General features: G+C 46.3%; 1 protein-coding gene across 3 annotated transcripts in view; it reads right to left on the reverse strand.

Moving 5' to 3' along the window:
* Positions 1-5,799: 5,799 nt before the first annotated feature.
* The window catches only part of ARIH1 (ariadne RBR E3 ubiquitin protein ligase 1), a 199,873-nt gene continuing 179,280 nt past the window's right edge, over positions 5,800-26,392 (reverse strand). For all 3 annotated transcript variants that reach the window (XM_029575813.1, XM_029575811.1, XM_029575812.1), the window contains one exon: positions 5,800-6,644. In XM_029575813.1, coding sequence (XP_029431673.1) covers positions 6,560-6,644 — 85 coding nt within the window. In that variant the 3' untranslated portion in view covers positions 5,800-6,559. The remainder of the gene's footprint in view (positions 6,645-26,392) is intronic.

Genomic DNA, 26,392 nt, shown 5'->3' on the forward strand with positions numbered 1-26,392 from the left:
ACTATTCTCTGTGCCAGTTTCATTTTTGAAATAACTGGATCTAGCTATAATTGTTCTTTATACACAAATACTGTAAAATCAGAAACAATCCTATAATTTTACAACTTGCAGGCACAAAATGGAAATAATTTAAATGAACAGAACCTCTCCTTACCTACCACACATTAAAAATAAAATTTAAGTAGCACTGGCATGTCAAAATTTTACAAAACTTTTGGAATTTAATATATTTCTTGCCTCAGTTATTCTGTTTGTTAATATATTTATAAAACAGATTCCAGACATTCCTTGATTCTATACGGTCTTTCGTAATGAAGTTATGATGTACTTGGGAGCCCTTCCCCCACATACAATTGCCATTAATCTGATATAATTTTGAAACAAGATAAAAAAAAGAATCCAACTGTACCCCTCAATCAAGACTATTGGAAAGCCTTACTCTCTGCTTGTGACAGCAGCAGCTATGGTTATGGGTCTGACTTTAGGTTATCAGCACTCATTTCAGCAGAGCTAAACTCCAATAAAAAGAGTCAATATACGGACTTCTGAAAGTTTTTCACAAGTGGGGGCTTGGAATGCAGAGATGCCCCAAAATACACATCCCTCCCCAAATTTCAGGGGTTTTGTATGTTTTTCTACATGAAGCCCTATTTGTCAGTTTGCTGCCTTTTGGCACATAGTCTGCATGAGCTGTTGTGATTCAAAAAACATGCAAAGCAACTCATTTATGAATGAGAAAACTGGCACTCAAAAACATCTTTGCAGTAAAGGATAATTATACTACCCATGAGGTGTAGTTATCTTTTTCCAGCCATCCAGGGAGCATATTTTCATGCCAAAGTTTGCTACACAGCTCATTTGCTATGAAGAGAACACTACCTGGGTCAAGTACATCAACCAATAAAATGCAAAAGTCTAGGGGGCCTGGCAGACCAGCAGAAAGCACTGTATGGAGGGACCTAGATTTGATTCCTGAAGCAGGTCTTCCATTCCTTAGGTTGGCCAGGATTCAGGATGCTGCAAAGGCAGCGCTCACAGATCTAGGAGAGGGAGTTCCAATGATTACGTAACTGTGATATCTAGTTGCTGGACCTTGGGTCCACATTTAGAGGGTTCCAGAAGGAGCCTAGCTAAAGATTGCTGTTGCAATGATTGGGATGAGAACTGGAAGGGGAGAAAGCCAATGCTTTTTCCCTAGACTAACTGTGAAGGAGAAGGCACATGGCACTGTAATGCAACAGAGTTGGGTTCTGACTGAGCTGGAAACCCAAAAGGACCAGGAGAAAACCGCCAGACCAAATAAAATATAAAGTCACTGGTATACAGCTCTATACATCTTTTGGAATTAAAGTAATTTAACATATTACCACTTCTCATTTTTAGCTGAATTCTGAGTCCTGTGCTCTTGCTACATAATAATTCTATAAGGCCACTGACTGATAAGTTATTATGAAATTCTACTTCTAGGAACACTAGCATGGATTTTCTTTTTTTTTTAAAAGATTATAATAAATGAACACAGTACTCACCATATCAGGTTTTAACTTTGCAAAAAAATATTTGTTTTAAAATAGTCATTTTTATTATATTTTTAATGATGTAGTGCAATAGTGGGAGGTTTTTTTAATGTTACTGCAGGTATAAAATTCTTGCAGTGGCAGCACTACAACGACATCAGAAGCTCATTTCCAATAGTTACAGTACTACTGGAATCAAATACAAGTGCCATGTCAAAAAAATACAAGAGGTCTTATTTGTAAAAGGCAATTGACAAAATCACAGCCTCCTAAGGTTATTTACAGGGTTCATTTACAGTAACAAAAAAAAAATCATGGTGGCCACATAAGAGGTGACTGGAAGAGCAGGTTCACACTTTTTTCCCCCAAATAGGATTAGAAGTTTCTTTCCATACCAATGTCCTACAAAAAGAAATGCAAAAGGTGTTTAATGGCTAAAAAAAACTCAACTATTCCCTAAAAATGGAAAAAGTTTTAGTTATTTCAAAACAAAAATAGCTAAACATTTTTTAGCTACATTTTTAAATGTGTTTTTTCACAGGCTCTGTGATTAAGAAATAAAAGTATTTTATAAGAATCTCTAAAAATGTGTTTTTCCCTCCAAGAAGGGACTCAGACTGTGACCTTTGATGTGTGTCCACAGAATGACAAATAACGCTTAGAAAAAGCTGTTGAGAAGTACACCCAGCAGAACTGAAATGCAGACATCACTGAAAATTGGTTTGTCAACAACTACATTTTATTAATGGGAATTTATTTTAATTTAAAAATAAAAATTGGCAGAAACATGCCAATTTATGTTAATAAAAATATTAAACATGACAAGATTTCCTGGTTATGTCACAATTCCTCAGTATTTTAATAACAGGTATGCTTAATTGTGCCCTTCCTGGAGTCTCAATAAAGTTAATGTTCAGCTCTAAACATATTTATGGGCAGTGGACCTGGGTATGGGAAACCAGTAATCACTTAATCCTTGTATGCTAGCAGTATGCCAGATCACATACATGCAGCCATCTGAGAAACTGGTTTAAGACAGTGTTAAGACAATGGATTTTAGCAAGAATTTGCTATCAGGCTGACTTGATTATCATTATCAATTTACAACTGGATCTTATTAAAACAGTTATTGAAAGTTCTAGGCTACTGTTACTTAACCCATGTATTGCAAGCCACATGTGCCTATTCAACCTTAATGAAGGCCATCCTATAAACACAGAACTTGAAAAACAGCATGAAAAGAGCAAAAAAGACTGGCACTGTGGCCCAATTACAGTGCCCAGAACTGCAGTTTAGAAAATATAGGTTTGTGTCTCCTATGTGTCTGAGAATGGAGGTGATGCCCTCATGTTATAAAAAGAGGGGATGACTATTCAGACAACACATGCTGGCACAGGACACAGCTTTGAAGGGTTCAGATTCTGAGATAACTTCCCTTTCAACCTTTAGCTAGCATGGCAATTGCACGGGGAAGGTCAGGGTAGAAAGACAAACACACAGCATGTCACTAAATGACAAATGTTAAACATCACTTTCCTAAGCATTATTACATAATTATTGTGTTAAGATCAGCCCAGTGACTTGGTGACCCTGCAACACTGTGTGGACACAGAAGCAACACTGGAGGATTTAACTCTATTAAAGCTGCATTGCCCTGGGCAATCATCCTGGGGACAAAACTGAGCAACACCAAATATTCTTGAATTCCTGTTTTATAAAAAAAAAAAAAAAAAAATGCAACCAGTCAAAACACAAAATACCCAACCATCTATTTGGATTTATAATACAGATATTTGTAACTTCTTGCCATTTTCTTCCTGAGCTTGGCTGACTGACGTCACATCACATGATGTTTTAACATAAGTACTAATGACCAGTTCCTTAAAGGAAGTCATCCTCAGCACTCACTCAGAACACGCTGGGATGCTGCTTGCTGAAACAAAGTATATACGTTACCCTTCAGATTAAAAACCATCTTGATTGTGAACAGTGCTTACCCAGATAAGCCTTGACAGGAGGCTGTGTTTTATTTCAACCATAATCTACTACAGTCTGGGACTCTCCCTATTAAAAAAGACGTTGTCCCAGAAGGTAGTAGGAAGTGGCCTACAAATCCAAGAGCTGGATCAGCCAGTCAAGGGTCACTTAGCTCATGTACTAAAAGTGTGAAATAATGCCTTTGACCAATACCATACACAATGTGACTTTTGAACCCTCAGGCCACAGTTAGCCATCACTACTATCAAATATAGTCATTAGCTCAAGGCTACACCATTTTCAAGTCATGTTGTGATTTTTTAAAAAAATACAATGGCAATTTTCTACTGAATGGAAACCCCCTCCCCACCTTAAAAAAAAACAAACAGATGTCCATAAAGAGAGGATCACATCAGCATAAAATACTTCTTGAAATCGGGAAGCGGCCTTAGCACACAGTTGTACAATGAAAATGACCAAACCTAATCCAGGACAAGAGATGAAATAATTCAAAATAAGACTATTAAAAATGTGAACAGTAAATGTCTTTCAGAGTCTATCCTGGATACAACGGGCAAGTGAGAAACCCTAAAATTCTACACAGACCTTGCGAGAGTTTAACACAATGTGAACCAACTCACCCCCCCTCCCCCAGCTTGAAATTTGTTACACTACTGTCTGGAAAGTTCATGTCCATTGAAAATGAGCAGATTTTGGTTGTCCACTGCATGATCAGATTGGCTCAATGCCACCATGTAGGGCAAAATGCGTCATCGGCAGCTCAGAAATCTACTGAATACACGTGAAGGAAGAAAATCCAGATCATGGACATCTTTATAACCCTCCCCCATCCCCTGCCCCCTCCCCCCCAACCAAAAAAAACCCATGACTGGCAACAGTCCAGAATAGCAGCCTCTACAGATAAAATTAAAACCTTGAGCATGTGATTGTGCAACGGCAACAACTGCTGCTGAGGCAATGGGAAGGGGTTAGGACACTAGGCATGGGAAGGATTTCTTCATTTTTGCAGGCAATAAAACATGAGCTTCAGCACACAACACTTGGAAGGAAGTGAGCAAGGCATTTTAATATTGAGCCAGTAATTTTCTCTTTTTGATGCCTCCTTTGCCTTTTTATTTACTGTTCTTAACCTGGTGAAGTTAGCATCAAAGAATATTTCAATACATTGGTTTTCTGGTGATTACAAACACCACAGGTGGAGAAAGAGTGCCTACACAGGAGGAAACAATTAAAAAAAAAAAAAACACCACCAAACCTTGACTTTAACATAGTTCCCGCTAAGGGAGAAATATTAAAAAAGACTTGGTAGCTGAAACCCAATGGTTCTCTTGCTCTGATTAAAAACAAACACACTCTTGAAACACCACACATACAATACTGGATGTATTAAGTGAACTGGATTCCACTGATTTTCTCTAGTCACTTCTGCTCAGTACTTGAATCAGATTGCACACCCAAGCAAATATTCTAACACACTTCTTTTCACATGTATGTATGTATTGCATGTTGATATTTTTTATATTATATATATATATATAATATATATATATATATATAATATATATAATATATATATATATCATAGCATCAAAAATGTCATTTCAGAAAGATGTAAAGCTGAAATCCAAAGACAAAAATCCAGACAAAAACATTTGCAAAAAAGTATCAAAATTCTTTTGCATATGACTTGCAATCAAGTCCAGTGGATGTGTGCGTAACTGGGAAGCAGAGCGATTTCTGAGATTCATGGACAGAAAGAACATGTGTTTTATATGTTAATGGGTGCATGCAGCAGAAAATGTGTGGAAAGTGCAGCTATCTCTAAAATTGCTTCCTTTGAGCAGAAAAAGGTGCAAGTTAAGCAAAGGAATGAGCTTGTCTTTGGCTCAACGGCAATGACATCTTTTCAAAACAAGAGTCAAAAGTTCATAGCAAACTGAGTATCCTGACTGATTGGAAGTCCCTGCTTACAAGAAGCTAAAAGGAGACAAAAGTAGTACTTAAGGTCAAACCAGAATCTCTAATGCAATGCACTTCAGCAGTTCAAGATGTGCTCAGAGCAGGAGAAAGAAAATGCAGTCTTCACCAGTAAAAAGCCATTGAGTGCACCCATCAAAAACTTCCTACCCCTTTATGCTCCCTTTATGCTCCCTTTTTCCCCAAAAGAGGGTTTTTTTTAAAAGGTATTTGAAAGAAACTTCACAGCAAATAGACATAATCTTGAAGGTTTTTAAAGAATAAATATTTTTTTTTGTAATTAAACATTATGCAAACACGTGCCACGCTTGCTCTTTGTCCATGCATATGCACTATATACAATTTTGAAAAATACTGTGTTGTCCTTTTTTTTTTTTCTCATTTGTTTTAAAAGTCCTATACAAAGTGTTTCCCTTTTAATCTTTACCCCTTTGCTAGCCCCCCCCCCCCCCCCGAACCTGCTGCCTTCACAAGAAGCCAAACAAACATCCATCCGTGAATTTTACAGAAAGCGAGTGGGAGTCGGGGAAAAAGGAGGGGGGACGCTACGGGAATGAAACAGGAAAAAAAACTTTGGAAAGTGGGGTCTGGGAGGCAGGGGGCAGAGTACTCTTACCAAAGTACATCAAAATGGCTGGTTTGGACCTGAAAAGCAGTGTCATAACTTGGTATTCAATTTAATCTGTATTACACAAAGAACAAAAAAAAAAAAAAAAATGGAAAGAAAACCGGATTCAGCTCTGAGAAGGAAGCTACGTTACAAGTTAAAGTTGGAGGGTTTTTTTTTTTTTTTCGTGCGTCTGTCACACTCCTGTTGGCCACCTAGAATACTGTTGTACAATTGTTTATCTACCTTTGTTTTTTGTTTTTTTTTTATTACAATATAATTTACTTCAACTTTCTGTTAACAAAACCGAATTGCGGCACCAGAGACCAGCGATGTCAGAAGAGGATTTAGTGCCTTGCTTTTGTTGGTTTGCTTTGTGGTTGTTTTTAATTGCATGAGCACTCTAGATGATAAAAGTTTTCAGAGTTCATTTTGTTTTTATATATATTCAGGTCAGCTCTCAGTCCTCGATATACTCCCACAGATCTTTCTCATAGCCTTCGTGCACGTGCAGTAACAAAACCCTTCTTCGACTCTCGCAATATCTGCAGTTAAGAAATGGGTTAAGGGAAAGAAAAGTAAACCAATGAATTAAGGCTACAAGCAAAATTTTAATGCCTTAAAGAAATAAAGTCCCCCCCAAAATAGTAATTCAGTACAATTAAAAAGGATGTTTTCTACCAATACTGTAATCAGATGGGAACTGCAGTGATATTAAAGTGTTTCTTTGCTGCCAAATATCATTTTGCAATAAACTGAAAGCTTTTGCACAATAGCATTTCATTAACTGAAAAAGGCTAAATTAATCAAACCAAATGGTCAATCTGGTCTTTTCAGGTGTCTATACCCCCGATACTCTTAAGCATACTCCTTTGTGAAAATGAGATTTGCTTACGCTCATTATAGGTATCTGCTATCTGACTTTTAGAACACACCTGCTTAGTTTTGTGCATCAAAATACGTTTATGACATCAAAGTCACAATGAAGACATGGAAAGATTGTTCAGTTCAGAGATCTGCTCCCCTTATTCCTGATGTGATCAAATAGGTAGCAATTATCCAATATTACCATTAGAAACAAAACCTCAACCACAATTTATTTACGAAAAGAATATGCAGAGGCAATTCTAGTATTGGCCATCAAAAAAAGGGACCTGTAGGGTCTCAGAAGCTCATGTTCGTCCTTTAAAAGCTATCACACTTAAAACTCCAGTTTTTTCCAGGATTAATACAGCTAGTAGAACTGTAGCAGAAGACATAATTTGCCATGACACAAACGTACGTAATGGCATAAAAAGACCATAGAGCCCATCTAGTATCAGCTGAGTCTGCAAAAAAAGAAAGCACAACTTAAAAGTAGTACCTGTTTCTTAGCCACATGCAAATGAATAAATAAATTATTCAAACACCTATGGGATTTACAACCCTCTAAAATAGCAGCTCCCAATCCAGTCCTGGAGGCATACCTAACTGATCTGATTTTCAGGATACCTGTAATTGATATGCATATGAGAGATTTGCACGCACATGGGAGAACTATTTTATACTGAACATCTGTGACACAGAAGAGCAGAACTGAGAAATCATCTCGTATTTCACCTACTGCAATCATCTTTGCTGAAGAAAATATTTGATTGTATTCTACAACAAAAACACAGAATCTCAACCAATATTCAGAAGACAGTTATCAGAAAACCTTAAAAAGACCAAATCTCAAAAGATACAATTCCCAGCTATTACAAACCTCCAAACAGGATAATTTTAATATCGGATACAGCACCACCCAAAATGGCAGTTACCCAAGAGAGCAAAACACTTCTAATCAAAGTAGTAGAAATCAGTCTCTGTACATATGGGCTATCTCTGAGAATTCTGTATTGTCTGGACTAATATTCTGTTCCACTCAAGAATTTAACAAGATCTAATTCTGTGAAATACTTCAGATAACTTTTTTTTTTATAATTCCTCTCCACTACTAAGCAAAACAGAATAAAAGGCCCTTTTGCAACGTAACATTAAAAAAACACATTAGATGGGATTTCCTCAGACTGCCTGAAAGAGCAGCTATTAAAGAACTTTCAAAAGAACCAACCGATCTTTATAAAAACCAGCTATCAAAGTTGGCATTATAGGAGATCATAAACACAAAAGCCTACATCAAGCCTACATCAAGGAAGCATAGACTCACTGAAGAAACCATTACAGAGCACAGAAAGGAGCTAGAACTTATCTAATTTGCTCCATCCAAGAAACTTTGAACACTGATCCCAAACAGCAAGTTTGTTCACCATAAACATTTTTCCATATAGAGCAAGATGAATTAGCCAATGGTGTCAGAGTTGTCTCTTCTAACTAGTAGAGTTTTGAATTCTCACTTGAGCCTACTCAATCTATATTATGGATAAATTTAGATAAGTGGTTGACTCTCTAGGAAGGCAAGCATTCCATGGCTAATACTTTGTTTACCATGAGCAAACTTGCTTTTTCCATCGATAAGCAGGCTGAATTAATCATTGCATGTGGGTAGTCCATAGTTGAGGATTTGGATGACAGAGGTCCTTGGTTATCTGCAGTCATGCCTCCAAGATGATTTGGATTTTGTCCCTCACCCGAACACAGTTCAGAAGGATGAAAAACTGGGCCCAGGTTTATGCTGGGTCTGTTGTGTAGTCTTAGGCTGATAGCATTCATACTGCTGGGGTCTGACCAGAAGAGGTTGTTTATATTGGGTTGGACAAGGTGATACTACTGACAAATCTGGAACTGACACATATGAAATTATGACCTTCTGTAGGTGCTCGGAGTCCTTCAAGAGGTTTGGACTGCTACATACTGTTTCTTAATTTGCTACTGCATGGACATCATGTCAAAGGCTATTCACCCTGAGCTACATCATACGTCAAGCTCCAATTGAAGCTGAAGAGGCAAGTGAAATGGAATTGAAAAATTAGTAGACAGAATGGAGGTGGTGGTGATGCACTCTTCTGCCTTCAAAAGTGGTTTGGGATAAAATGATCCTCCTTTCGCAGGTTGTCGAAAAGCCTACAGATCATGAAGATTTTGAACCATATAGAACTGGAGCTTACAAATAATAGCAATAAGCATAGCGCTTTGGAAGACTTTCTTGCCAAAATTGTCTAGCAGTCTTTTTCAGGATGGATTCAATGAAGACTGATGCAGCATGACCCTGAACCCCTGAAATTTTGGGACTCTGTATTTGAGATCCAGCTTTCTAGCCATAGGAGTACCAGAGACAGGTGTTTCCAATTTTTCATTTGCAACCAGTTTAGAATGTTGTGGACTGGAAGAGCTGCTGGATCTGATGGGGCATCCAATATCTGGAGGGGCCCAAAGACTTCCAAGGAGGAGTCTTTGACATTAAGCGATGTCCCCACATTTTCCACAGTCTTTGAACATGACAGGGGTTCCGGGACTATGTATGGTCAGACATTCAGAAATAGGTTAAAAGGTATATTTGTATACCTCTCTTCTGAATGTGAGGGTTTATAAACTCTGGATCCCAGTGACAAAGAAGGCAAACCTGGGGCACTTTCTGTTGCCTCGGAGGGGAAAAGCCCTGGTCAACTGCTTCTGAGCGACTTGATTCCACTGCCATTGAGTGGAAAGATGATCAACTTTATATCAAGGGTTTACCCTGATAGGCAATATTTGGACTCCAGTCTGAGATATTGCTGCAGCAATGCTGGATTATTCCTTCCATCTCTTTAAATAAAGAGGTAAACATTTCTCACTAGACCTGTAATCTGGTCGAGTGACTGAAATGTAGAACATCCTCTTCAGGGACAAGGATAGGTTCCTGCATCTTAATAGGTTTTTTTTTGTTAGAAAAGTAACAGTATGAAGCAAACGAGCTGGAATCTCTAATTAGAAGCCTTCCACTATCAACCTAGAAGGAATGAGGACTGTGGTAATTAGAGAGAGAAGAGGTAAGATGAGCCCTTCAGCAGCTGGCCTAGAGTGGCTTGCTTATAGCTGTGTAGGTAATGCAGCTTGATGATTTTGACTTGGGCAGGTGCATTGATGGAGTGTAAGCAAGGATGTTTTTGGTTGCATCCAAGTGATTGGCTTCAAATGGGCAGTGACTTGTTTTACACTGTGCATCAAGTATCAATGCACTTCCTGTGCACCAGGTGCCTTGATACATCGAGAACCAACATGATTTTTTGACATAGGTTTCAACATCAGCAAACGATGCCGCTTTTTCCTTTGATGCAGGGCGGACTGTACTATCTGACCCCATGGCTTCAATTTGGGCTGATGGGGGAGTCTCTGAATGGCTCCCACTGAACTCATGTCCCAGCGAGGCAGACAGGGCTCGAATACCAGTGGCTAAAAGTCTTCACACCGCTCTTGAGGAAGCCACCTGGTCACTTCCATTTTCTTCAGAATATCCCACAAATGTTGGATCATAAAGGGTTTTTAGCTCACTATATAGACACTAAGCATTGCTCCCTGAAATACTTTCCTTTCAAGAGAATCCAAGATGCTAGAGACTTTTTGGCCTTCTTGAGAACAGATTGGTGCAGTAGCTGCAGCTTTTCCAATCCTGAAGCCTTCTGAACCAAATATAGCACACCTGCCTTCTTGTTGACAAGAGCCAGAGACAGGGTTCTCCCACATCCTCATCTACACTTGCATAAGGAACTTATGAATTGAAGCTACCACAGTTTCCTTAGAAGGTCCATTAATTGGAAAATGTCCAACATCTTGTTTCTGGATTAATCCTCTCTTTCCAAAGCAAACAGAATAGTATCTACCATTCTCTGAAAAAAAAGCCGGCAAAAGAGGTCCTCAGATGCAAACTTTCTCCTTTCCTGTGGTGGAGATGAATCAAAAGGACGTCCTATCGATTCTTCCTCATCAGTGTTCAGATACATAGCCATACTAACATTCAGAACCGAAGCCTGACTGATAAGTTGGGGGTCAAGGACCTGAATCTTGCTTACCTACCAGACAAAGCATCACAAAGGGGATCACTTGTCTGTTGGGCCATAGATCGCAACAAATTCCTGATGGGCTAGAAATCACAATCCGTGAAATGGAGATTGTTTATTCCCCTCCAAGAACAGACAGTAGTACCGATCTACTGGCAGCTATAAGGACTCCAGTATCAGTTGGACATAGTCTGCATAAATACTATCTTCAATTCTGGTGTACCAACGCTCCTCATCACTCTGTCCAAGGCCTGCTGGATCTTTTTATCCAGCTCTCCCACAAAGATTGCTAACTTCAACACAGGTTGGGAGGCATGAGGGGAGGCCATGTCTTCCTGGGATACCAGCGGTGTAACGGTGGATGACGCCTGAAGACTAGTGTGATTCCCAGGATTGAACAGAGGATGAGCTCTGCTCACCATGTGATTACTTAGGGAGTTTCAAGGCTGCCGCCAGAATGTTCCCCTTCCTGGCATTGTGCATTGACGGAGACTGATGTAGATGCTACTTGGTCTTTGCTCAAGGCAAAGAGACTGAACCTCTCACCATCTTCGAGTGGGAGGAGACAAATGACAGTATCTCCCTGGTCCTTCTTGGTATGTGATGTTGAGAGGGTTCAATGCCCTCTTGATGCTGATACACCATCAGTGATCGATGCAGCTCCTAGGTCCATTGATCTCTCCGATTCCAGTGCCAATGGGCCAGACTTACAGTTCCCACAGTGCTTTTCCATAAAGTTAAGCCAGGACAGACATCCCCCCCTTAGGGGTCATTGTCATGCATAGGAGATACCCCTGGATGTCATGACTGGTCCCCAGGTATAGGATACATCTATCATGGAAGTCCATGATCGACATAACCCGGTCGCATAGGGGGCACCTTTGGAAGCTGCTGGTATTCTTAACCATTTGTGGAAGCAAACAAAAACCAGCATAGCAAAAGCAAAAATCTGATTGATGCCACTTCTGTGCCCCATGCAGACATTGACAAAGAAAGGAAAAGTTTAAGAACTGACTGAAAAACTTACCTAGGAGACTAAAGGGGAGGAAAAAAAAAAAAGACTTATCCCCCGGGATAAATAGCATGGAATCTATCAATCTTCTGGAATCTTGCCAGGTACTTGCGAAATAGATTGTCCACTGCTAGAAACAGGATACTGGGCTTGTTGGACCTTTGGTCTGACCCAAAATGGCAAATCTTATGTTCACAGGATACCAGAGGATCTAGCAAACAGCAGGAGAGGGACGCTCTACAACCTGTAGGTTCCACCAAAAAATGAGACAGAAGGGGCCCCCTCCATGATCACTACTTGTCAGTTCCAGAACTAGCTGCTCAATGAAGCAGACAATTATGATATCTAGAAATTCTACCTCCCTAGCATGTTCTGAGACATTTACTTACTATTGGGGTAACAAATCTCCATTATGCTGCCAATTTTGTGTAATTTCTGTTAACATTTTACTATGGACAGTAATATATAATCACTGCTATACTCTTCCCTGTCACACACAAAATTTCTATCCATTGTTTCCTACAGGACTTTTATCCTGCTTGACTCTATGCCATCCTTAACATATAGTACCACCCCCTCCACCAATTCAATGTGCCCAGTCATGTTGATATAATTTGTATCCAGATATCAGCGTCCCATTGGTTATTCTGCTCCCACCAGATTTCTGCTATGCAAGTATCCTTAGAAGATACCTCCCCTCCAAAACATGTACCCCTGAGTGCAATTCTAAACAGATCATACAGCATATGCAAGAATGCCATTTTCACAAAGGGAGATTTAGAGCAGCATATAAATATTCTGAAGTTATCGCCTGCAGCTTTAAAACAGCAAAGAACATCAGTGACAACACAATGTGGGATGTTCAGCAACTGGCTCTTTCAATGGCACTGCTTTTCTGAGACCCTTGTATCTGCAGACATGATCTGATGCAATATTGCTGTACTAATACTATAAATCACAATGGGTTGTCAGCTAGTCAGATTCTTAGCTGGGCATTTTCCTGTCTGTTTTAAATTAAAAGAGAAAATTCCAGCAGAACGGCACCACTGATTTTGAAATTCATAGGGCTTTATAGATAGCAAAATTGCTTTCCTTGTAATAGGTGTTATCCCAGGACAGCAGGATGTAGTCCTCACACATTACGTCACTGACGGAGCCCTATCACGGAAAACTTTGTCAAAGTTTCTAGAAACGTTTGACTGGCACACTGAGCATGCCCAGCATGCCATGATATTCTCAGCCACAGGGGTTTCCCTTCAGTCTCATATGTAGCAATAAACTTTAGCAAAAAATAAAATAAAACTTATCTGACCCAACTCCGCGGGGTGGCGGGTGGGTTTCGTGAGGACCACATCCTACTGTGCTGGGATAACACCTATTACAAGGTAAGCAATTTTGCTTTATCTCAGGACAAAAGCAGGATGCTAGTCCTCACATATGGGTGATTAGCAAGCTATAGGCAGAGTCATTTTGTAGTGAAGCAACACTGAAGTATTGTTGGTAAAAATGAGGTAGCCAAAATTCACAGCAGGTTGGATGTAGAAGGAATTAGGATTATACTGGGAACAAGTTCTTTAAGACAGATTGTCCCGTAGGCTGAATCTTGTCGTCCTTCTTTGTCCAAACATTAATGAACTGCAAAGGTGTGAAAAGAATTCCATGTTGCCGCTTTGCATATGTCGAGGATTGGCAATGAACGATAGTGTGCTACTGAGGTTGACATTGCCCTTACTGAATGCGCCTTTACTCGCCCTTGGAGAGGAAGGCCTGCTTTTTCATAACAGAATTCTATACAATTTGCTAGCCAGTTGGAGAGAGTGTGTTTGCCCACTGGATTACCTGGTTTGTTTGGATCAAAAGATACAAAGAGTTGAGTATATTTCCTGTGGACTGCAGTGCGGTCTAAGTAATATGCTAGCGCACGTTTACAGTCCAAGGTATGTAAGGCCCTTTCACCTTGGTGAGAGTGAGGTCTTGGGAAGAATGTGGGCAAAACTATGGATTGGTTCAAGTGGAATTTTGGATGTGTCCGGAGAACCACTCTGTCATGTAGGAATTTTGTATAGGGTGAGTACGTGACAAGTGCTTGTAACTCACTAATCCTTCTAGCCGATGTAATGGCTATGAGGAAGATTGTCTTCCATGTGAGAAATTTAAGATCACAGGACGTCATGGGTTCAAAAGAAGAACACATGAGCCTTGTTAAGACCAAAGTCAGGTCCCATTCTGTGACAGGTGGCCGAATTGGTGGTTTAAGGTGAGTTAAACCTCTCAAATCTACTGACAAGAGGTTGTATGGATATTGGTGCAACTCCCATTTTGTTATGGTAAGCCGAGATTGCACTTAAGTGTACTCTTATAGATGAGGTCTGGAGACCAGAGTCTGAAAGATGGCATAAGTAGTCTAGCAGAGAAGGTGTGGGGCAGGAAAAAGGGTCAATGTTCTTTTGTGTGCATCACAAAGTAAATCTTTTCCATTTCGAAGAATAGTTCTTTCGTGTTGAAGGTTTACGTGAAGCTATAAGCACTTGAGACACATTAGTTGAAAGATTGAGTGGTTGTAAGATCAAGCTTTCAACATCCATGCTGTCAGAGATAGGGATTGAAGGTTGGGATGGCGCAACCTGCCCTGATCCTGAGTTATGAGATTGGGAGCTACACTCAGGCGAATTGGTTCTCTGATTGAGAGGTCTAGGAGTATGGGAAACCATACTTGTCGAGGCCAATATGGGGCTATGAGTATCATGGACCCCTTATCCTGTTGTAGCTTCACTAGAGTTTTGGTTACTAGCGGTATCGGAGGATATGCGTATAGAAGGCCTGAGTTCCAAGGGCGAGCAAAGGCGTCCTTGGCTAGCTGATGTTTCTGCCTGTGCAGAGCGCAGAACCTGTCCACTTTGTGATTCAGATGTGATGCAAAGAGGTCTATTGTTGGTTGTCCCCAACGTTGGAATATCCTGGTCGTTACTAAGGGATCCAGGGACCACTCGTGAGGTTGGAACTGACGACTGAGGCGATCTGCAACTACGTTGTGGATGCCCGCTAGATAAGTGGTCCGGAGATATATGGAATGTGTCAGGCCCAGTCCCAAATTTGTGTGGCTTCTTGACAAAGGAAATACGAGCCCGTACCTCCCTGTTTGTTCAGGTACCACATGGCTACTGTATTGTTCGTTTGAATCAGAACAGTCTTGTGTGAAAGGCAGTCCTTGAACGCATGCAGAGCATAATGTATAGCTCGAAGTTCCAGGAAACTGATTTGAAATGTTGCTTCGAGTTTTGTCCAAGTACCCTGGGTTTGGAGATTGTCTATGTGAGCTCCCCAACCTAAGGTGGATGCATCTGTAGTTAAAGTTATTTGTGGGACTGGTTACTGGAAGGGTAGGCCCTTGCGCAAGTTGTCTCTGTTGATCCACCAAAGGAGAGAAGAACGGAGTTGGTGGGTTACTTGAATTGGAGAAGACAGCGGTTGAATGGCTTGGATCCATTGTGACCTTAACGTCCATTGGGTTATTCTCATGGCTAGTCTTGCCATAGGAATGACATGAACCGTGGAGGCCATGTGGCCTAGTAAAGTGAGAAACTGATGAGCTGTTGCTTGTTTCTGCAAGTGTAGCGAGTTTGCCAATAGGGAGAGTGTATCTGCCCGATCCTCATATAGAAAAGCTCTTGAAAGAATGGTGTTCAATTCTGCTCCGATGAATTGAAGGTGAGATGGAATGAGATGGGACTTTTGATAATTGATGATAAACCCCATCAAGTGCAGCAGAGTGATTGTTCATCTGAGAGAAACAAGAGCTCCTTGTTGAGATTGACTTCTGATGAGCCAGTCGTCCAGGTATGGAAAAACATGTACACTTTCCTTGTGTAAGTGTGCTGCTACTACTGCCAGGCATTTCGTGAACACTCTGGGAGCTGAAGCAAGTCCGAATGGTAGTACTCTGCACTGGAAATGTTGATGACCCATCAGGAAACGCAGATACTTGCGATGAGGAGGGAATATTGGAATGTGAGCATAAGCGTCTTGTAGATCCAAAGAACAAAGCCAATCTCCTGTTTGAAGAAGGGGAAGCATGGTGCCTAGAGAAACCATCCTGAACTTTTCTCTCTTTAGAAATTTGTTGAGATTTCTGAGGTCTAGGATGGGTCGAAGGCCTCCGGTTTTCTTTGGAATGAGGAAATAACGGGAGTAGAATCCTCTGCCCTGCTGAGTCCGGGGCACCGGTTCTACAGCTCTAGCTCTCAGAAGGGTGGATAATTCTGCTTGTAGATGAATTATGTGATTTTCGTTTAACGAAAGAGGTTTTGGAGGAGAGTCACTGTTACAGTTTTGGCTGCAGTGCAACCGCCTCACCACCAGGGGTCCCTCTAGTGCTGGCTCTCCTGACAGGCCCAGGCCATCTCCCCTGTCCACTCTATGTTCTGGGTTGGCCCTTATAACCCTGCCTGACAGTTCCCTCGGTGCTTCGGCATTGAGCTCACCTGGGCTCCCTGCTCTAGCCTTGCGCGGCCTTCGGGCCTTTCCTTGCCCTGCGCGGCCTTCGGGCCTTCTTCCTCGCTTCTCTTACCTGGCCTACGGGCCTTCTGACCTGCCTGCTCTGCTTACGGTGTGTGGCCTACGGGCCTTCCGTGTGTATGTGTGGCCTACGGGCCTTCTGACCTGCCTGCTCTGCTTTCGGTGTGTGGGCCTACGGGCCTTCTGTCTGTGTGTGTGTGGCCTACGGGCCTTCTGACCTGCCTTGCCCTGCTTACGGTGTGTGGCCTACGGGTCTTCTGTGTGTGTGTGGCCTACGGGCCTTCTGTGTGTGTGTGTGTGGCCTACGGGCCTTCTGACCTGCCTTGCCCTGACTACGGTGTGTGGCCTACGGGCCTTCCGTGTGTATGTGTGGCCTACGGGCCTTCTGACCTGCCTGCTCTGCTTTCGGTGTGTGGGCCTACGGGCCTTCTGTCTGTGTGTGTGTGGCCTACGGGCCTTCTGACCTGCCTTGCCCTGCTTACTGTGTGTGGCCTACGGGCCTTCTGTGTGTGTGTGGCCTACGGGCCTTCTGACCTGCCTTGCCCTGACCCAGCCTGAACCCAGACACTGCTACTTGCCGCCTGCCCTGACCCAGCCTGAACCCAGACACTGCTACTTGCCGCCTGCCCTGACCCAGCCTGAACCCAGACACTGCTACTTGCCGCCTGCCCTGACCCAGCCTGAACCGAGACACTGCTACTTGCTGCCTGCCCTGACCCAGCCTGGAACCAGACACTGTTTCTAGCCATTCCTGTCTCTCTCCACCTGGAGCCACCCTGCTGGGTGGTGTTCACGACTCCTGACCGGAGCCCAAGCGTAACAGTCTCTTGGAGTTGAGAGGAAATTGAGTTGGTAACCTCATGATATTATTGAGAGGACTCATTGGTCTGTTATGTGCAACCAATGGTTGTAGGAGGAGGAAACTCGGCCTCCTACTGGCAGGTTCAGTTTGGGATTGTGGAGATGGTTTTGCTCTCTGGTGGTGGCCTCAAAAACCTGCAGCTGGTCCCGTCTGCGGTGGCGGTTGAGGCCTAGTGGGCTCTAGGCTGTCTGGGCTGAGATCTTTGTTGTGGATGAGAAGATCTGCCCCTGGATGCCAGTGGATAATATCGTCTCTGCCTGTAGAAAGATTTTCTGGTTTCTTTCCTTGGTGGACGGTGAGACATTGATGAGGAAGTGTCTTGTGGAATTGATGACAGTTGGCACAATGTCTCCGTGTGTTTTTAGTTGGGCCACTGCGTCCTGGACTTTGGACCCAAAAAGGTTGTCCCTTATGCATGGCAAATCCACCAGCTTGTCTTGTACCTCAGGCCTGAGGTCAGAGGCTTTTAGCCAGGCCCAGCGACGTGCACCGATTCCTGAGGCTGCCACCCTTTAAGCTGTTTCGAAGTTATCGTAGGCAGCCCGGACTTCATGCTTTCCAGCTTCAAGTCCTTTATGTATAATGGCCTGAGCAGCATCCTGGTACTATTGAGGCAGGGAGTTAGAAAGTTCCTGCATCTGCTTCCATAGGTTCCTTTGGTATTGTGTCATATAAAGTTGATAGGACGCTATCCTTGAGTTGAGCATAGCTCCTTGGAATACCTTGCTCCCGAAAGAGTCTAGGAACCTATGATCCTTGCCAGGTGAAGTGGAGGAATGAGATCATACTCTTTTTTTACTTCTTTTGAGCTGACTCAACTACTACCAATTGATGTGGTAACTGTGACTTTTGATAACCAGGCACATGTTGAACCAGATATGTAGAGTCCACTCGTTTATTAATAGGTGGAACGGAACATGGATGTTCCCAAAGCCTATGTTGTAACTCCAAAAGTACTTCGTGGACAGGAATGGCCAGGACTTCTTTTGGAGGGTCAACAAATTGTAAAACCTCTAAAGTATGCTGTCGTGTATCCTCCTCAGACACTAAATTGAAGGGGATTGTGTCTGCCATGTCTTTTATAAAATTGATGAAGGACAAGTCTTCTGGTGGAGACTTCCTTCCTGCCTTCAAGAGGAGACGGGTCAGACATGAAGCTTTCCGATGAAGAATCAGTGTGTTTCTCCTCCCATGAGTCGTATGGCACTTGTCCGAAAGGAAAAGTAGGAGTAGACCTCGGTGGAAGTGATGGAATCAGTGGTCTAACAAGTCCTGAAGGCCCTGGTTGAGGATCGACAGGTCCCTGACCAGGAATATCCCCTAGTCCTCCAGGTTTAGCTGCGGTGGAATGGCACAGACAAGGGCTTCGAATCTATTCATCAGCATCTGGAATAGTGCGAAATCTGGTTGTCCTGGAGCCCCAGGTAATGGCATCGGTGCTGGTCCTGGAGATGGCCCCGGAATCGGCGCACCGGCATAGGCACGGGTGCCGGTATCGGCAAAGGCGCCGGCATCAGTGGTGTCTGCTTCGGCAAGGGCATTGGCATCGATGCTCCTGGAGTGCTTCTAACACCGCTTGGCAGATAAATCCACTCAATTCCTCCGTAATAGCTGGTGCAGGCAGAGCAGCTATACACGGTGGTGGTAGTGGGTTATCGGTCCTACCACAGGGCCCTGTGGAGGTTCGATGACTGGCACATCGAGAGAAGGTGAACGCCTCTGTGTCGAAGGCCTCTGTGTTTCCTGCAGGCGAGGCCGCTTAGCTGTTGACTTCTCCGGGGATAGTAGAGATTCCAGAATCGAAGGATGTCGATGTTGGTGCCAATGTTTTGACCGATGTTCCGATGCTGATTTTGTCGATGCCGCGGGTGGGGTCGATGATAAACGGTCCCCTGAACCTTCCAGACAACGTTTCTTTTTTTTTTTTTTTTTTTTTTTTAAGTATTATTCTTTTTGAAGCTCCGGCTGGAGACGACTGAGTGGACATCGATGAGGAAGGTAAGAGTTGAAGATAGAACAAGTGTTCCATCTTTTCTTGTCGTGCTTTCCGACCTTTAGCGGTCATTTCTGCACATTTCGGGCAGGATGAGCCATCATGATTTTGACCCAAAGTACACACTCGAGGTGTGGACCCGTAATAGACATGGTCCGATTACATTTGGGACATTTTTTAAATCCTGTGGCCATGATAACCTCGACAGCAGTTGATGGATATCTGAAGAAACAAATCGTAAACTCAAATGAGTCAGAAGGGAATTTATGTACTCACCGGCCAATGGTAACGAGGGAAGCCTCGATTGTGGGAGAGAAAAAAATGAATTTTTTTCTGATTTTAGTCAGAATTGTGTGAGAAATCTCACACAGGCTCCTACTCCGCAATGCCAAAAGCAGCGCGGAAAAACGAAGACTGAAGGGAGACCCCTGTGGCTGAGAATATCATAGCATGCTCAGTGTGCCAGTCAAAAGTTTCTAGAAACTTTGACAAAGTTTTCGTGATAGGGCTTCGTCAGTGACGTCACCCATATGTGAGGACTAGCATCCTGCTTGTCCTGGGATAACAGGTCTTTCAAAAGGTTTATAAAAGAAAATTATTACTTACCTGCTAATTTTCGTTCCTGTAGTACCATGGATCAGTCCAGACAGTGGGTTATGTCCCCAATCCAGCAGATGGAGTCAGCCCAAAGCTTCGAGGGGGCGTCACCATAAATACTACTACCCCCTCTGCAGGAGTTCAGTATCGAGTATATCAAAGCCCGAGTAAACAGAAACCCCCTGCTTGGATCAAGTTGAAACAGGACGGCAACAATAAGCCGCTGAGTGATAACTTAGTAAACTGAAAAACCGACCCACCAACGGGTGGGCGGACACGAACATAGCGTGTCAACCTCCAAGGGAGTAAAACAGTGACAGAGAGAAAACTGGAAACACGTAACAACAAACAGCAGCAGTAAGGGCACTACTGTAAAAGGAGACACAGCTGAACAGACTCAGCATCCACATACAGCCGAGCAGGAGTAGGCCCTAGGACCCAAATGCGGTGGGCGTCTGGACTGATCCATGGTACTACAGGAACGAAAATTAGCAGGTAAGTAATAATTTTCTTTTCCCTGTACGTACCTGGATCAGTCCAGACAGTGGGATGTACCCAAGCTTCCCTAACCCGGGTGGGATCCTGCGAGGCCTGCTGTTAGGACCTGTTCGCCAAAGTGTCCCTGGACGGACGAGGCGAGATGTAGTCTATAGTGTCTCGAGAACGTGTGCAACGATTTCCAGGTGGCCGCTCTACAGATTTCTTGCGAAGACACCGAGCGGCTCTCTGCCCAGGAGGCCGCCTGAGCGCGTGTAGAGTGTGCTACGATGCCGGGTGGGGGAGTCCGCCCCACCCCAATATAGGAGGCGGCAATGCCGGCCTTCAGCCATCTGGCAATGGTCGTCTTCGAAGCCTGAGATCCCTTACGGGGACCGGACCAAAGGACGAAGAGATGGTCAGAAGTCCGGAAATCATTCATAGCCTCCAGGTAGAGCCTCAGGGTGCGCTTGACGTCAAGGAGACGAAGAGACCGCGGCTCCGACGAAGAGAACGATGGAAGCTCCACCGTCTGATTCACGTGGAACGCGGACACCACCTTCGGGAGGAAGGAGGGGACAGTGCGAAGTGAAACTCCCGAATCGGAGAACCGGAGATAAGGTTCCCTACACGACAGGGCCTGCAGCTCCGAAATATGCCGAGCGGAGCAGATGGCCACTAGGAACACCGCCTTGAGGGTGAGATCCTTGATCGTCGCATTCCGCAGCGGTTCAAACGGAGGTCCTGACATAGAGCGTAGTACCAGATTGAGACTCCACGAGGGGCAAGGATCGCGCAGTGGAGGCCGCAAATGCTTGACCCCCTTGAGGAAACGGGCGATGTCCGGGTGTCGCCACAGAGATCCTCCGTCACGCAGGAGGGAGCCAAGAGCGGCCACTTGAACCCGAAGCGAGTTGTAAGCGAGCCCCTTGTCCACCCCCGCTTGCAGGAACTGGAGGATCTGAGGGACAGACGCTTCCGAGGGTCTTGTGTTCAGGCCGGTACACCACAGCTCGAACACCTTCCAGACCCGCACATAGGCCACCGACGTCGAGGTCTTCCGAGAACGCAGCAGCGTGGACACTACCGCCTCCAGGTATCCCCGAAGGCGACGCCTCTCAAAAGCCAGGCCGCAAGACAGAAGAGTTCTGCCTGGTCGAAAAATACTGGTCCCTGGTGGAGGAGGCGGGGAAGATGCCCCAGCCGTATGGGCCCGTCGATTACTAGGTGGAGAAGGTCCGCGAACCAAGGTCGTCTCGGCCACTCTGGCGCGACGAAGATGACAGTCCCCCGATGAGCCTCTATCCGCCGTAGTAGCCTTCCCACCAGTGGCCACGGGGGAACGCGTATAGAAGTAGCTCGGCCGGCCACGGGAGCGCTAGGGCATCGACGCCCTCCTCCCCCCGTTCTCTCCGGCGACTGAAGAAACGAGGCGCCTTGGTGTTTTGAGCGGATGCCATAAGATCCAGGTGGGGGGGACCCCACCGCCGAACGATCAGCTGCATGGCCTCGTCGGAGAGGACCCACTCTCCGGGATCCAGGAGCTGGCGACTGAGGAAATCCGCCTGGACGTTGTCCACACCCGCTATGTGCGAGGCCGCCAGACGGGCCAGGTGCCGTTCCGCCCACTGCATCAACATCTCCGCCTCGAGCGCGACCTGCGGACTGCGGGTGCCGCCCTGTCGGTTGATATAGGCCACCGTGGTCGCGTTGTCCGACAAGACTCTGACTTCCCGATTCCGAAGGAGTGGCAGGAAGTGAAGAAGAGCCAGCCTGACCGCTCGGGTCTCCAGACGATTGATGGACCACGTCGACTCCTCCGCGGACCACGTCCCCTGCGTGGCGCTGCGGTCGCAGACTGCCCCCCAGCCTACGAGACTGGCGTCGGTGGTTACCACTACCCAATTTGGTAGATCGAGGGACATGCCTCGAGCCAGATTCTCTGGGACCATCCACCAGTCCAGGCTGCTCCGTGCAAACTGGGGCAGCGGGAGTATCACCTGGTAGTCCTGCGAAAGTGGTTTCCAGTGGGATAGAAGTGCCCTTTGTAGCGGCCGGAGGCGCGCAAAGGCCCAGGGAACCATGTCGATGGTGGAACCCATCACCCCCAGGAGCTGTAGATAGTCCCAGGAAGTGGGAGCTGGTAATGCAGAGAACCACTGTATGTGCTCCCGCAGGGTGTGTGCCTTGTCCTGCCGCAGAAAAACCGCCCCCAGACGGGTGTCGAAGGTCGCCCCCAAGAAATCCAAGCGCTGCGAAGGCACAAGGGAGCTCTTGGAGAAGTTCACCACCCATCCCAGGGACTGCAGAAACTATCACCCTGGCCACTGCCGCCTGGCCATGCCGGAAGGACTTCGCCCGTATGAGCCAGTCGTCCAAGTAAGGATGAACTAGAATACCCTCCTTCCGAAGGGCAGCCGCCACAACTACCATGATCTTGGTGAAGGTGCGTGGGGCCGTTGCTAGGCCGAACGGAAGCGCCACGAATTGGAAATGCTGGTCCAGAATCTTGAACCGTAGAAGGCGATGGTGTTCTTGGCGAATGGGGATATGAAGGTAGGCCTCCGTCAGATCCAAGGAGGCCAAAAACTCCCCTCGGTGTACCGCCGCGATCACCGAACGCAGCGTTTCCATGCGGAACCGGATCACCCTGAGGGATTTGTTGACTTCCTTCAAGTCCAGTATGGGGCGGAAGGAGCCGTCTTTCTTTGGTACCCCGAAGTAGATGGAATAGTGGCCCGAGCCCACCTCTCCGGAGGGTACGGGCACAATGGCGCCTATCTCCCACAGTCTGTCCAGTGTCGACTGCACCGCCTCTCGCTTGATGGCCGAGCCGCAGGGCGAGAAGATGAACCGACCCTTCGGAGCGCGGACAAGTTCCAAAGCGTAGCCGCGTCCTATGGTGTCCAAGACCCACTGATCCGAGGTGATCCGCGCCCACTCCTCATGGAAGAACGCCAGCCGCCCTCCAATCTTGGGGACGGCGGAGTGGGCGAGCTGAACATCATTGAGCGGACTTGGGTGAGGGTTGTCCCGCCGTGGAAGCAGATCGCGCGGGGCGGCGCCTGCGAAAGGAGCGAGACCAGGGCTGAGACCTGGGGGCAGAGGTCCGAGCCGCCGCCGGCCTATAACTCCTATAGCGCCTTTGCGCTCTGGCTCTGGTCCGGGAGGACGAAAATGCCCTGCTGGAGCGGTATCTGTCTTCCGGCAGGCGATGGACCACATTTCCCCCAGAGACTTGATGATCTGGTCCAGATCCTCGCCGAACAGGAACTTACCCCTGAACGGCAGGGAACCCAGACTCGACTTGGAGGACGTGTCCACCGCCCAGTTGCGAAGCCATAGGAGTCGACGTGCCGCCACCACCGAGGCCATGGAGCGGGCAAGGACCCGAAACAGATCATAGGAAGCGTCCGCCCCGTATGCCACCGCAGCTTCCAGTCTATCCGCCTGGGCGGCCTCCTCGGGTGGCAACGCCTGAGACGTGAGCAGTAGTTGCACCCAGAGAAGACTGGCTCGCTGGGCGAGCGAGCTGCACATCGCAGCCCGCAGCCCCACTGCGGAGACCTCGAAGACCCGCTTGAGGAAGACTTCCAACTTGCGATCCTGCGTATCCCTTAACGCTGCTCCACCTGTCACCGGAATGGTCGTTCTCTTCGTGACCGCCGACACCGCGGAGTCCACTCTGGGTACCTTGATGAGCTCCAGAAAATCTTCCGGCAGCGGATACAGCCGCTCCATGGCGCGGCTGCCCTTCAGAGCGGCTTCCGGGGCATCCCATTCCCTGGTGAGCAACTGCAGGAACGACTCATGAATGGGAAAAGCCCGAGCCCTCGGGCGAAGGGCTGCCAGCACCGGGTCTCCCTTCTTCGAGGAGGTGACTACAGCGGGCGCGACGGGAGCTGGCGGGTCCGGCGGGGGATCAAGGTCCAATCCCTGAATGATCTGTGGGATCAGGTCATCCAGCTCGTCCCGCTGGAAGAGGCGCAGGGTGCGTGGGTCCTCACCCTCTGAAGTGGAGTCCCCTTGGCCCGCCGCCGCGGAGTCCGACCCAGGGGAGGCTGGTGCCGACCCAGGCCCCCCCGAGCCCACGGGGAGCCGTGGTTGGCTGGGGAGCTGTGGGGCCCCCACACCCGCCGGGGCGGGGGGGGGCCGGATAGGAGGACGAAGGTCGCGGGAGCTTGGGTGGTGGCGGATCCGTGGGCGCAGCCAGGTCCTGCAGGTAGGCTGTATGCATCAGCCGTATGAACTCCGGGGAAAACCCCGGCCTAGTCGGGGGGACCTCCGCGGGTGGGGGCCCCGGGGGACCCTGCCCCCGCGGGCCTTCCTCCGGGTCTGTCTCCGGTACTAACCTCGGGGGAGAGCCCTCTGAAGCCACCTCGTCCCCCCGCGCTGCCTGGGCTCCTTCAGGACGCAGCGTATGTAAGATGGCCGCCGTTCCCGCCAGGAATGGGGGAGGGGCCGGCCCGCGCCACCCGGGCAAGGCTGTCATGGAGGACCGATGCGTGAGGGACCGAGAGGTGCCTTCCCCCCCGGGAAGGCACAGAGCACAAATTCCCTCCCTTGACACGCGCGATCCAGGTTCCCCACAGGCCGAGCAACGCGCCGGCCGCGGCATCTGGAGCGCAAGGGAAACAGCCCCCGACAGCCCAGAACGCCTTGAAAAACCCGGGGGGGGCCGCGAAACGGATCGCCGCTGCGGGGGGGCCCGGGTGGCCTGCGCTACCCGCCGAAGACAGAAACGGCGCCGCGGGGGGGCCTTCCTGGCCGCACGACCCGCCGGTGATGAGCAGCCCTCTCCCCGGTGCAGCCCACGTGGAGCCGCAAAATGGCCGCGGGAGAGGGTGAAGACGCGAGGAGGCCGGAGCACCGGCAGCCGCGTGTAACCTAGCTGCAAGGGAAGAAAAAGAAAATCACACTTACCCCGCAGCAGCCACGGACAGCGCCGGTAAATAGAGAAAGGGAGAGACAGAGAACAATACAGAAGCCACGCCTCCCCAATTAATCAATTAACTTTTTTTTTTTTTTTTTAACACAACTTGATCCAACCAAAACAAGCCAAACAAACCTACAAACAATAAAGCCTCCAAACAAGGGAAGCCAAAGAACAAAGGAAAAAGACAATCGGGAGCAAGCCCCGATTCCACTACTCGCATCTGCTGGAGTCAGAAGATACTGAACTCCTGCAGAGGGGGTAGTAGTATTTATGGTGACGCCCCCTTGAAGCTTTGGGCTGACTCCATCTGCTGGATTGGGGACATAACCCACTGTCTGGACTGATCCAGGTACGTACAGGGAATATTCATGCTATATGGGACCTTTACTGAACCTGGAAAAAACATACTTTGCAACCTCAGTAGAAGATATATTGCAGGCACAATGGGGAGGGAATGGGAAGGTGTGAAGGGGTGAGGGGGGGATTAAGGAGGGGAGGGTGGTTAGGGATTGTCTAATGGGGTAAGTTTTGGTACTATTTGAGTGTTTTATTCAAGTTGATTGAAATACAAATGTATGTTTATAACCTAGGTTATGATGATGATCTGATGTGTAATAATAGATTTCTGTCTAGTGTTCAATACTTTCATGAACAGTGTTGGTATCCTTATGTACCTTGTTGGTTATTGTGAAAAAATAAACAATTACAAAAAAAAAAAAAAAAAAGATTTATAATATATATGTTTGTGCAAAACTGAGCAGCCAGAACTCTCTCACTTTGTGAATCTTTTGCTTCATGTATGAAGCAGCATTCAAACTAAAAAAGACAATGTCTCCCTACTGCCATGTCAGAGATGTGAGTTCAATTACAGAGTATGGATTTTGTCTCAGAGGAGAGGTGAGGGATGTTGCAGAGGCAGCATTTACAGCCCCTAGAAGAGTAAGGA

The sequence above is a fragment of the Rhinatrema bivittatum genome, chromosome 13 (assembly GCF_901001135.1).
Source record: "Rhinatrema bivittatum chromosome 13, aRhiBiv1.1, whole genome shotgun sequence".
Taxonomy (NCBI): domain Eukaryota; kingdom Metazoa; phylum Chordata; class Amphibia; order Gymnophiona; family Rhinatrematidae; genus Rhinatrema; species Rhinatrema bivittatum.